Source organism: Phalacrocorax aristotelis, chromosome 2, assembly GCF_949628215.1.
Source record: "Phalacrocorax aristotelis chromosome 2, bGulAri2.1, whole genome shotgun sequence".
NCBI classification, from domain to species: Eukaryota; Metazoa; Chordata; class Aves; order Suliformes; family Phalacrocoracidae; genus Phalacrocorax; species Phalacrocorax aristotelis.
This window is the reverse complement of record NC_134277.1, coordinates 163,829,660-163,843,149: the sequence shown is the minus strand read 5'-3', so window position 1 is coordinate 163,843,149 and position 13,490 is coordinate 163,829,660. Positions and strand designations below refer to the sequence as shown.

General features: G+C 41.1%; 1 protein-coding gene across 8 annotated transcripts in view; it reads left to right on the top strand.

The window, feature by feature from the left end:
* The window catches only part of PTK2 (protein tyrosine kinase 2), a 233,548-nt gene that overhangs the window by 90,900 nt on the left and 129,158 nt on the right, over positions 1–13,490 (top strand). For all 8 annotated transcript variants that reach the window (XR_012659326.1, XM_075085912.1, XM_075085909.1 and 5 more), the window contains one exon: positions 12,586–12,752. Coding sequence is in view for 7 of the 8 variants with exons in the window: in XM_075085912.1 (XP_074942013.1) it covers positions 12,586–12,752 (167 nt within the window). In the remaining variant the exon portion in view is untranslated. The remainder of the gene's footprint in view (positions 1–12,585; positions 12,753–13,490) is intronic.

Below are 13,490 nucleotides of genomic sequence, written 5' to 3'. Positions count from 1 at the left end.
GCCCCTCTGTTCCCCTCCAGCCCCATAGTCACCTGCTGCTTGTATTTGTACAGTGTTGTCCTTCAGTTAGTCTATGCAAAAAACCAGGATGATGGTATTTTTGAAGAATAAATATCTGTATTCTTAGAGGTACGTGGAAAACTTATGTATGCATGAAAACCCAGTGTTTATTCTGAAGCATGCATTCCCTTTAATACTTGAGACCTTTACCTACCATTTGCTACATGTATTCTTTCAGTTTTTGAGGTGTTGTGGTATTTAAACTGAAATCAAGCTCAATTTAACACGTCAAATGCTTTTAAAACTTTGTGGTTTGCTTTTTTAAATTATCCTCCAAGAGCAAAATCTTGCATGGTGGTAGGTGGTGTGCGGGGTTGTTTTCTTCTGTGAGCTTCTTACTGTAGAAGCAGGTTCCCATCTGCTCATTCCTTCCCACATTTGTATTCTCTGCACAGTTCTTCAAATTCCACGATAAAGACACGATTGCAATCTGCTGAAGGGAGAGAGTTGTCAGAGTTAAGAAGACCTGTTGTCTCCTCTGCCTACTATTAAGTTTCCTTTGTGCAAGGGAAAACTTAAGTAAAAAAAAGGCTAAAGAGTTTTGAATATTTTCTCTTCCTTTCCTACCGTTTATTTTCTAGCATGGCTGCGTTTGACTAGACCTAAGAGCATTCCTAAGTGGAGGAGGTCTTGTGACAGTGATCATCGACCTGTGAAATCCTTGAATTTTCAGTGATGATGATCAGAAAATCTGTCTTAGCAATGTAATAAGCACATATCTGTGTTTAGGGATAACTTGGTGACCGGACAGATTAGAGGTACATCATTATTGTCAATAGCATATGCTTATTTTACATGGAATAGGGTTTTTTGAGGGCCACTTGAAACATCTTTGCCCCCAGCTCAAGTATAGTGGTTTGATATATATCTAATGTGATTGATTCATTTCATGAAGTGTATTATTTGGTACAAGAGAAGAAAAAAACATTCCGAGACATAGTTTAACCTTTGCAAGCCTCTCCTGTGGACAAATGTCTAGGGTTCTTTATATGGTACTTGAAATCAAGGTTATCTTTCCAAAGAAGTATGTAGAAACTTGAAAAACAAAAGCAAGAGATTACATCTCTGGTTTCTCCAGCTCAGAAATACCTGTGGTTATGGTCTTTAAGGATCTAAAACTTTACAGTCCCTGTAAGAAATTCAGTGTTGAGTTCAATTTTGAGAGTTACATGTCCTTGTTTTAAGCAAAAATATCTCTCTTCTTATAAAAAGTGGGATCAAAAGAACAGGCAAGTAGCAGTTACTTAAAGCTTGCCTCAATTTTTAGTTTTCTAATATGCATGTTTAATTGAATGTTGTTTTTTTTTTTAAAGTAATGGGACTTCCGTATTCTCCTTTCCTAATGAAGAAGAATGTGATGGGTTGCTGTTAAACTTGGTTCTTTTAACAAATGTGATTCCTTTTTTTATTTTGTTAAACTGGGACAATGACTGTTGAATGTGCAGGTACTCCATAGTAAAGATCTGGCACTGAAGTATTACCATGTCCTGACATTTATTTTAGAAACAGTAAACCCTTGTTGGAGTACAAGCCTGCATTCCATTGGAATGACTGCTGTTCGACCAGATTAAAATAGCCTTTAAGGTTTTTATGCCTTAGTTTTACCACCCCCCTCCCCTTTGTGGAGGAGACAGTCTGCAACAGAGCTTCCATTTCTTCTGAATTACAAACTGAGGAGGAGACTGGTGCTGGGTTTGGCCTTTGGCTTGTTTCCAGGGAGCTCTTTAAGAATATTCAGAGGTAGATGTCTTTGAGACAGCTGTGCAATTAAAAGGAAAAGAAAAAAAGGTTTTTCACGACTACTCCCTGGTTAGCACAGCTTCTGGGATGATAGCCGAGGAACCTTTCCAGTATTCAAAGGAAGTTGGACCAAGTCGTCTCCAGAAGAGCCAATTAAGGGTATTTCTGCTGGTGAAGTGGAGGACTTTGTGGGATGCGTTAATACTAAGGGAAAGTAAGAGTGCAATTTTCTTTCCTGATTTGTGATTTCTAACATCTTGTGTTTCTAACAAAGTCGAGTTGGCCTTTGTCAATGGAAAGGATGTTTGATACTCAAAGAAGTGAGGAAAGGCCCTTTTTCCTCTTTTTTTTTAATCTTTTGTGATTTCCAAAGAGTGGAAACAGTGCTTTAGCTGTATACATTATACACAAATCCTTAATTGTGAGAGTTAACCCTTTTCATTAAAAAACTCATTTTGTTAACTCAGATGAGCAGAACTTTGCTTTCTGCAAGAGTCTCTTAAGTGGCCAGACTAAAGGTACGATTTCCTTGCTATTTGACTTGAAATATCTTTAACCATGACAACACTGTGACTAGATGTAGGCTTTACTTTGAGGAGAACTTCTGTCTGTGGACCTCTGTTTATTCTGGATGGATTTAGTCCCTCAAAGACAGATGTTTCCTTTCAGGGATGAGTCTGTATTCTGCAAAGGATTCAAGAGCAGCATTTCAATTCTTGGAAATGCTTTCTTGGATTTCAAAGAACTGGCACGCTCCCTTTACCCCTTTTTTCCTCAGCATAATACTAAAGACATGCTTCACTTCCAAAAAAAAAGAGGAGGTTTTTATGAATGTGCTAACAGTGGTCTCCTACGGCGAAATGCGTATATAGCCGTGCCTTTGCCAGAGAAAGGAAGGTCGTTTATCTTCCCTGTTTATCTTGGTATGTCTTCATTTGGATGTGTTGTCTACGTGCATACTCACAGAGAGGGTTTTCCAGGGCTTTGGGGTTGGAGAGGATGCAGGGCATGCTCTGCCCTGTTCACAGCCTCAGGTGTGGCATGCAAGTAGGTAGGTGTTGCTGAGATGGAATTTCTTTGGTCTCAAGTGCATCCTGAAAGTAAACACTACCATACCACCGGATCCTGATCAGCACTTACAAGTAAATCACCTTTTTGTTTTCAGAAGATGGGGTTGAAGCAGAATTGTAACAGCCATATTTGATAGAGAAATGAATGCACTGCATTTAGCAGATTGAGGGAGTAGGGAAGGGTTGGGTTTTTTAGAAAACAGACATTTGGAAACCTTGCGTGAGCCCTTATAGATGGCTTTCAGTGAAGTGCAGTTCTGCTCTGTGGTCTGCATTCCCACCCTAAAGGTGCCCAGCTTGCATCCATTACACCTTCTTTTAAACTTCTAGCCTTTAAAGCTTATCCTTGATTCCTGAATAGTAGGTGTGAGGAGTAAAGATGGCATTATTTCTGTGGAAATAACATTAACATTAATAGCATTAAAACTTCTGGCTGTCAGCTTTGTCCTCATTTTTTGAGCTAGAGAGAAGCACAGTTAGAAGTCTGACAAATACAATGTCCAAGGCTGTTTTAGCCTGTTCATCATTCAGATGTCTTTCTCTCCCTTTTTTTGTGCAGTATCTCCTCAAAATGTCAGCTTCTTTAATGTTGACAGAATACGAACTCAAAGGTGAAGAAAACAAGAACATAATTAGCTAAGGATGAGGATATATCTAATTTAATGGACCCAAAAATTTTTGAAGGCAAGGGGCACGCCTTGGCTGTGTCCTGTCCTTACATCAGGGAAAAAGACCAGTGCAAATTCATTAGCTTCCCTACCTACCTGCAGAATCATATTTTTCTCAGGTCGAAGGCACGGCTGCAGGGTTGGAAGACTGGGTATTCCAGCCAGTTCCCTAATTTGAGATTTTTAGAAGCAGATAAGGGCTGCAGCACGTTCAGCTGAGACATTACTAAAGCAGTTTATTAAACTGCATTGCTCTGTTAGTATTTGTTGCTTGCTTTTTTCCTGTTTGATTCTCCCCTTCTATGTATATCCAGTTTTTATCTTCCCAAACTGCTTGCAATTTGCTTGCCTTAGTCCATCCTGTAGTGTCTGTATTTTATCCTGGGTTGGCTACCTGTTCTTGCAGTATTTCTGTTCCTTCCAGGTTTGTCTACATTAGGCTCTTGAGTTTTTGCAGGTATTTCCATGCTATGAATCATTGCTGTATTTACCCACTAATACAGGACACCTGAGTATTTGGTTGGAGATCCAGTTTGTGGTGGAGGAATGGAAAGAGCCTCTAGTGCAAAGGTCTACAACTCAAATGATGCCCTAGTTAGACAAGTATTTCTTCTGGCAGCAGTGCCAGCTTCCTTCTCGCTGTTTGTTTCCTCATGCTGCCACCTTAGTTGTGCTGGCATAGGTGTTGTGACTGGTTGGTGAACTCAGTCCAAGGTAAAATGAATGATTGTTGTAGTATTGTTTGTAATCCAGATCAGTTCTGCAGTCTTGTTAGCTGCATCGTCTTGCAGAGAATGACAAAATCGAGAAAACTGGAGGAAGAAAGGAAATGCCTGCTTATTCTGGCACTGCTCAGACCTGCAGTGTTACTGCACCACCAAAGAATAGCCTATTAAAGGCTTATTTATGAGCATCCCTCATCATCCACTGCAGCATTCCTGGTTTCCAAACACTTCTGAAAGATATTGCCTGTCTTGAAAAAGGGCAAGAGGCGTGTCAGTCTGACCCTCGGTCACTGAGAAGACTAACTTCTAACCACAATTCTATCCATTCAGCTTCATCTCTGTCTTCCAAGTCTTCCCCCTTTTCAAACCTGCCTTATTTTGATCCGATATCTGGACGAAGGTAGTGGATGCTGTGGCTAGTCTGGGGCAGAACTGTTATACACAATACTGATTCTGATTGACTACCAGGTAGCCAGAAGTTGAATGTGCTGCCTTCCACCTGTGGAATGGGCCAGATAAACCGCATTGCTTCTTGGTTCCTCCTAAACCAAGCAGATAGCTTGAAGAGTTATAGGGGATTGGGCATGTGGTAGGGGTGTTCTAATGTATCAACTGCTATCTGTAAAGGAGAAGGCAAACTTACTGTACAGGAAATTTTTTTTTGTCTACTAGGTTTCTCTTCCTTATGATTCATGTGATAATATGGTACAGGGATTCCAGGTTGTTCACATGAAGTTCTTTCACGTTCACTGCGAAGAGCCTGTGAACACTAGCAGAACTCAAAACCATGCTAGATAATTATTTCTGGTGTTACAGAAATCTGCTGTATACAGCAGTGGTTACATATCCAAATCTACTTTCTATATGTATAAAACAATATCTATGCTTTGAGGCAGTGGAATTTTTTGATGTGCAGAAGCAGACTGGCATGCACGTAAGTCTAACATCAATTAGATACATGTAGAAATGTATAAAATCCATCATGATCTAGCACGAGACCTAGAAAATAGGTACCATTTACCTTTTTTCCCCCCCTTTCCTTTTTTACGCTGCATGCCTACATGCCTTATAACAGGTGACAAGGGATGGTTGTATTTTTAGTTAATACATGCCTTCCTTCTGCAAACTTGAAAAAAGCCCCAAGAACTCAAAACTATGGACCTGCCAATATGAGCAGTATAAAAAAGAAGGTAGACTGTGATATCCAGACTAATTGTAGCAGACAGAAATACCCTTGGTCTTTAGAATGCCTGTTGTGCTTGTGCAGAATACTCTTTATATCCTTGGATGAGACACACCTGTAAAATAACTTTTTAAGAACAATATAAACAGCTCTTTGACATTATTCTGAAAACACCTAGGTCTACAGGTGGCTTTGAGTCACTTAGAATCATAAAATATCTCAAGTTGGCAGGGACCCGTAAGGATCATCGAGCCTAACTCCCTGCTCCTCACAGTACTACCAAAAACTGAACCATATGACTAAGAGCATCATCCAGCTGCTCCTTGAACTCTAACAGGCCTGGTGCCATGACCACTTCCCTGGGGAGCCTGTTCCAGTGACTGTCCACCCTCTCAGTGAAGAACCTTCCTAATGTCTAGTCTGAACTTCCCCTGCGGCAGCTTCATTCCTGTCACCAGAGAGAGATCAGCACCTCCCCCTCAAGTGAAGAGCACATCCTGCATTAGAGTTTACAGGCCTGGATCCAAGGAAACTCCTAGACTTCGCAAGTGCAACTGAGGATAGGGGATAGTGAGTTCTGTATGTTAAGCTGCTGGAAAACTAAACTTACTGCAACATTTAAAATACTGTTATGTTTATTTAGGAAGCTATACCAGTGTGCAGTAGGATCAGAAGTGTGCTGGTTCAGCCAAGGAGACTGGAAAGCACAGCTATACAGGCTGTGTGTTTGTCAGTGCTGTCGGCGTGAGCTCAGAGGTTCCCTGTGGAATGACGTGCAGATGTGGGGAGGCACTCTGGGTGACTACCTGAGTATGGCTTAAGTGTGAAAGCTGCTGAGGCATATACGTGTGTGTTTTCCTTAGTTGATGGTGTCTGTCGGCTTGCACGGTGACAAAATCCTAGGCACCCAAATAATGTGTTTTCAGGCCATAGTGTCAATACATACTTGTTGCTGGGCTTCTGTGGCGGTGTTCTTGTTCAGCTGGATCAGTTCCCCAATCTAGTTTATCATGTGCTGCACAAATGTGTTTGCCGGATCAGTACAGGAGAGAAACAGCAGCATGATAATGAGAAAAAGGGGGATGTGGGCTTTTCTCTTTCAATGTCAGCCATAGTGTCACCAGAGGACAACCTGTTTTTGGTGTTGTGAGGTCATGGAGTTTTCTTTTATGGAAATTTTAAATTAATTTCCATCAGAGTTTTGTAGTTTGCTTTTGTCCAACTCTTCATTTAAATTCTCCATATAAATCTCTCATCGGGAATTATAATGCTCGATATATAAATAGCAAATGACATATTTGAAGTGCTTCACAAACATTAACACCATGTTCCTATGTCAGAGGTGCTACTTCAAGACTTTCTAGTGCAAGACACTTTCTCCTTCCTACTAAAAAGGGAAATTAGGTTTGTAGTCACACTGGGAGTATATTATTCCAACTTCAATTTATTCATAGTAGCACATCACCTTTGTTAATTTACAAGCAAGCAATTAATTTTCACTAATTTACAGAAACACAAGGTATTATTGATAGATACTGGGGGAGCCTAGAGTATCCTTTGCCTTTTGACATTTCTCTGGTCTGTCTTGATTTTTCAGCAGCCTCCTACACACACAGTACTGTAAATTCTATTTCTGGACACATTCTTCTAATTTAGGACAAATACTAATCTATTTTTCAAATTAGCTATGTTGAATATCTGTGGTTTCTGTAGACAAATTAGTAAAAATGAGTGCTATCCATTTTTCTAGCAACTGAAAAAGCTTTTTTTTTCTTCCCTCTGGGTTAAAGGGAGTGAAAAGTGACCTGTCACTTAGCTATAACTGATGAAATTTCTCTAAGGGCTTACCATTCTTTTTTGCTCAGCTGTACTAGCTTATGTTCAGATGTATATGATAGAATCATAGAATGGTTTGGGTTGTAAGGGACCTTAAAGATCATCTTGTGCCTCTGTAGTCGGCATTGGTGAGGCCACATCTAGAATACTGTGTTCAGTTTTGGGCCCCTCACTACAAGAAGGACATTGAGTTGCTGGAGCATGTCCAGAGAAGGGCAGTGAAGCTGATGAAGGGTCTGGAGAGCAGCTCTTGTGAGGAGTGACTGAGGGAACTGGGGTTGTTTAGCCTGGAGAAGAGGAGGCTGAGGGGAGACCTCTACAACTCATTGAAAGGATCTTGTAGCGAGGTGGGTGTTGGTCTCTTCTCTCAAGTCATTAGCAACAGGCCAAGAGGAAATGGCCTCAAGCTGCACAGGGGAGGTTTAGATTGGATATTAGGAAAAATGTTTTCACTGCAAGAGTGGTCAGGCATTGGAACAGGCTGCCCGGAGAGGTGGTGGAGTCACCATCCCTGGAGGCATTCAAAAAACGTGTAGGCATGGCACTTCAGGGCATGGTTTAGGAGACATGGTAGTGTTGGGTTGAGGGTTGGACTTGATGATCTTAGGGGTCTTTTCCAACCTTAATGATTCTAGGATTCTATGATTCGTTCCAATCCCCCTGCTATGGGCAGGGACACCTTCCACTAGATCAGGTTACTCAAAGCCCCATCCAACCTGGCCTTGAACACTTCCAGGGATGGAGCATCCACAGCTTCTCTGGGCAACCTCACAGTACGGAATTTCTTCCTTATATTGAATCTAAATCTACCCCCTTTCAGCGTAATGCCATTACCCCTTGCCCTGCCATAATAGGCCCTGCTAAACTGTTTGTCCTCATTTTTCTTATAAGCCCCCTTTGAGCACTGAAAGGCTGCAGTAAGGTCTCCCAGAACTGCCTTTTCTCCAGGCTGAACAACCCCAAATCTGTGAACCTGTCTTCAAAGAAGCAGTGCTCCAGCCCTCGGATCATATTCAAATGTTAGCTCTGGAAGACTAACTAAAGCCAAGGTGATTACAGTAAACAGCATTCAACTGGCATATAGTTGTGTGACTTCCTTACAGTTGTAGGTATTTGAGAATTACAATAGACACGTGAAATCTCCTCGTAGAAATTTATATTCATGTAGGTATCCTGTGTACACTCGAAGTGAAATCTTGTTCTGGAGTAGGCTTCTCCTGGAGTCAAGCTCTCCTGTCAGTAATTCCAGCTGTATTAATTTGAGGTCATAAGTTTGTAATCATATTGAAACTGTGGTGTTACTTACCTGTGTTTTCCACTCAAGAATGCATCTGAGGGGGTTCATGAGCTAAGAGGGTGGTTGTAGTCACGTCTGAGAGATTTCAGATGTCTTTGGCTATGCTTCCAGTTAAAAGATTGCCATGATGTACCTCAGCGGGATGTCTTAGTCACTATTGTGCAGTGGTTAAGCAGTTAAATTGTTTGTCTGGAAACTTCTGATTAAGCATTCTGATCACTACCACGAAGGACATCAGGCGTGCTTCTGGCAAGGCTCCTCACGTTGCGACCATGAAAAACAGAGAAGCTGTCACCCATCCTGGAACGATGGCGGTGGCTTTGTTTGACACTCCAAATGTCTCCACTTGGTCTGTGGAGGCTGTCCAGAACCTGAGGAGATTCTACGTGTTGTTTACTACCCGACTGGAGTTAAATACACTGACCCGATTATGGCTGCAGTGCCAGTGTGAGTCTTGGAGATTAATCTTGTACTGTTTGGAAGTAGCAGCCAGATAAAACAAACCCTGTCCTGCTTTATGGGAACTTACTATACTGTTTATATGCTGCGCTTCCCCTGGTGAGAGTTTGTGTGGCTGAATGAACCGCGCTGTTGTGGTGCTGGTTTATGTTGAGTGCAGGTGTGGCTCTAAATATTTAAAATTCACCTTCTCTGGTTTATTAATAAAACAGTAAATAAGCAAATAGATGTTTTACTTGCGAGTCTTCCACTGCAGACAAGCCATTTTGTGTGTCTTAATTGCCACATCTCCTTATTTCTCCGTATTCTTTTTTTTTTATTCTGTGGTTTGTTAGCATCTGGAATGAGCTCTGTGGCATTCCTAAAAACAAAAAAGAAAGTGTTTCTTTTGCATAAAACATCACGTCTTCCTTCCTGGGTATACATCAGTTTTTAGAATGTATTTTCAAACACTTGCATTTTACCTCCTTTGCACCAATGCTGCTGTCTCCTTAATGTTTATGTTGAATTTTTTTTTCTTGAGTTGCAGTATGTGCTAATTATTTTCTTGGGGTGATACCAACTGCCTGGCCAGAAGGAAGAGGGTACCTTTCATAAATAAGTTAGAGAATACATTTACTTTTTAATTAGTCATTACTTCTGGTTCTGTGGTAGGTTTAGAATTGAATGATGGTACAAAAGGGATAGAGGCTTAAAAATCTCATTTGCTTTTGGTGGCAATTAAGACGTCTGACTTGTTCAGTCCTTTTGAAATCCCAACCTGAAAATTAGAGCGATTGAGGAAAGAATCAAGCTGGACATCTCAGAGTAAATACTAATGGTTTCAGCTGAGCCTTATGCATCAGTATTCTTGGTGGTTCATGGTCACAGATAATTTTGCCTGAATGTTTTTTTTCTTTCCAAAGCCATTTTTTATCGCAGCAGGCATAACTTGTTTAAGAACATGTACCCCAATTTTCATTATTAACCAACAGCATCAGAGATGGGGGAATGGGTGGGTTTCCAAAAATGACCACTGCATGTCGTGGATGCTATGCAGGGTGCAGAAAGAGGTGAAAAAGAATGAACCTCCCCTGTTTACACGCATATAGAAAAGCTGGCGGTTCCCTTCAGAGGAGAGCATGCCTGCCAAAATGTTAGGACAATCTCTGCTTAGTTAGTAAAGCCTTTGGGTGAAGAAGAGGGTTAAATGTGCCTCTGCCACTTCTGAGGGTACTTGGTGGTGGTTATGTGTTTCCCAGGATACAGGCAACTGTTCTTTGCAGTAGCTGATACAAAGACCTTCAAATACAGGCAAGAAACAAACTTAACCAATTTCTGTATGCTGTGGTCAATATGCTTAATTCAGATTTGAAGCTGTTCACTGACCTGATAATAGATCATTGTCACTCACTGGGGAAGGTTGCAAAAAGTTAACTGCTTTAAGAGGAGACAGGATGAGTAACTGGAAGAGTTTCATTGAAGGTTGATGAATGACAGAAACAATGCTTGGGTCAGGAAATCCACTCAGCTAAAAATAGTCAGAGGCTGGGAGAGCACTTAGGGGAAGTGTCTATGTGCTTGCCTGGTGTCGCCCCTTCCCCTGGCATCCAACTGTGGCCACTGGGGTTCTTCCTTCAGTTGTTTTACCAATGCACCTGCAGCAGGGAGGTTACCTTCATTTGCATCAGATGTTTGTCCCAGCAACTTGGGCACATTCTGGCTGCCAGGACTCAGCAGCCTCTGCTTGGTCTGTGTGGTGCTGCCAGCTGGTAATGCCACTTGAAAACTTTGAGTTGCCAGTGTGTTTTGAAGTCTTACTCCCACATGATATGGTCCTCCGCAAGCATCTTGCATGCTTTGTCGTTTGTGTCCACCTTCCTTTAAGCGTAGGGCTTGTCATCCTCTCAGCAGGGGATTTCAGGCTCATGGGCATGGAAGGCGACGAGGGTGTTGGGAGGTACTGCTAGTACTGAAGTACATGATGCTTCTGAGGATGCTCATACTGCTGCTGTTGGAGGCAGGGTGCTGAGCTTGATGGAACCTCGTCTGAGTCAGGCTCCGTGAACTTACTAAACATGGCTTCTGTTTCCTTCTTGTAGGCTTGATTTTTTTTTTGTACGTTTAATAATCCACTGTGTTGCTTCTGGAAGATTATTTAAAGGTTCCAGTTTGAGAAGATGTGTGAGCTGATCTAACAGCTCACTATCACCTCACCAAAAGCATGATTCCACTCCTACGTGTGTTATCTTCCCCCTCTATTCATATTTAGTGCTTCATTCTCTTTCTGCAGTTAGTTTTCTGCTTGCTTAATTTGCAGAATGAGGGTCTTAAACAATTTCCTTGGAATATAAAATAATAGATTTTAGGAAACTATCCTGTAAAAATACCTTTTGCCTGACTCACTCCAGTAGCCCACCTCTGGCTCTTGTAGAACGGATTGTTGGCTACATGTTGGTATTTTCTGAAATTCTGGGTGAGAATCAGCAGCTTGTGTATCTATGTATGTATACAACTGTGTGCATATGTATATGTATGTGTGCATATATATGTCTGTGTATACACACACTCACACATGAGCATTTTTAGTAGCAAATTTCCAGACAGTGACAGGGTCAGAAGCAAATTACTATGAATTCCTGGAAGAAGTGTCTGGGAGCAGTGATAGCCTGTGCTCCTGCTGAGCCATAAACTCTGTACTGGCGGGGATCTGCTGCCTTGCAGAGAGACAAGCCTTACCTTCTACCGGGTTGTGAGGCTTTGCTGTGCTCTCTGTGTGATCTCCTGCTGACTTTCTAATCTAGATAAGAGAGGGACGGCCTGGCGTGCTGCACATGAGACGTTGCTAATCCATGGTCTACTAACATATAGCATTTTAGTTAGACCTTTAGGTTGTGATTTTTTTGTTTGAAAGGTTCCTTTCTGGGGCAAGAGATCCTCAAACTATAAAATTTACCTCAGGACAAACAAGTAGGACGTTTGTTTTCCTTGAGAACCTTCCCATATAATTGTCTCTGTCATAATTTTATAAGGGATCTGTGTGGAATCTCAGGATAAAATGAGTGGGGGGAGAAGGGAGAAGGAAACCAAGGGACTGTGACGTGACCTACCAAATCCTGGCTACTGGGGCAATAAATAGGATGAAAGTCTTGAGGCAATTTTCCAACTATAGATGAAGTGACTTTTAAAGGCCGGTAGCTGGGGTTGTTTTGGTTTGGTTTTTTTGAACAAATATTCTTGCTTTCATCCACAAATCTGCTTTCTATATTTTGGCTTTTATGTTATTCTGTTTTACATAGAGGAAATAGTGGCTTGATTCTGATAAGATGCATGGAAACATATTTGCTGGGGTTTTGGAAGCCATGCAGGTAAAACTTCAGAAATTGTAAATGTCTGAAACAGCTTACAGCTGAACATGTTAGGTATTCTTAATAAAGGTGGTATCTGATTTATTGCTTAGTATTTTGTATAGGGTATGACACTGTTACATTTTAAAGCCTTACTGTAGCATTTTTAGAAAAAATATATTGTTTTTTACAGCTTGTAAGTGTATGTTTCTCTGTTTTAGGGCATAATTCAGAAGATTGTGGACAGTCACAAAGTGAAAAACGTGGCCTGCTATGGGTTACGGCTCAGTCATCTGCAGTCTGAGGAGATTCACTGGCTACATCTGGACATGGGGGTGTCCAACGTGAGAGAGAAATTTGAACTAGCCCACCCTCCAGAAGAATGGAAGTAAGAGTATAAAGCTGTTCAGTGTCAAAATTGAGTCATATAAGTCTCTTTGCCTTGTCATAAAAAACAACTCTATAATTTGCTTTACTAAGAAAGAAAGATCCTCTTGTGGTGCAATAGAGACCCACAACTTTTCACATCAAAGAGCTGTAAGCGGTGAAGAATGCTTGTTGTTGTTGTAAGGGGTTTCCTGCAAGCTGAGAACAGATAAGTTCTTTGAGGAGGCATAAAATAGGAGCAGAAATCTCCTAGTTGTTTGTCCTCAAAAACCTGCAAAATGTGTGATATATCTAGTGAACCAGCCCCACCTCAGGTTTTGTCTCTCTTAAAAGTTTTAGGACAGGAATCCTATTCCTATTTGCGGTATACACACACTGCTGAAAATTCTAAAGGATGTATCTTGTTATTTAAATGAAAACAAGAAAATATTGTTAAGTACTGGTTACATTTAGATGCAGACTGAGTAGGAGAAATATAATTTGAAAAGAGTGAAATGCAGTGAATAGATCAGTTTTTCACTCCGCAGCTGTAAAACTTCTCAGTTGTAAAACTCTTTATTGGATAATGAGTTGAGGCCCGGAGTGATGAGTGAAATCTGCTTTCCTTCTAACTGGGATCTTCGGTTATTCTAGGAGCAGTGAACAATCGAAGGGTAACTGCAGAACTTGCTTTTTTTTTCATAGCCTTAACTATATTTGCTGAGATATTTTCATGGTACCAGTTAGTTGATTAAAAGTA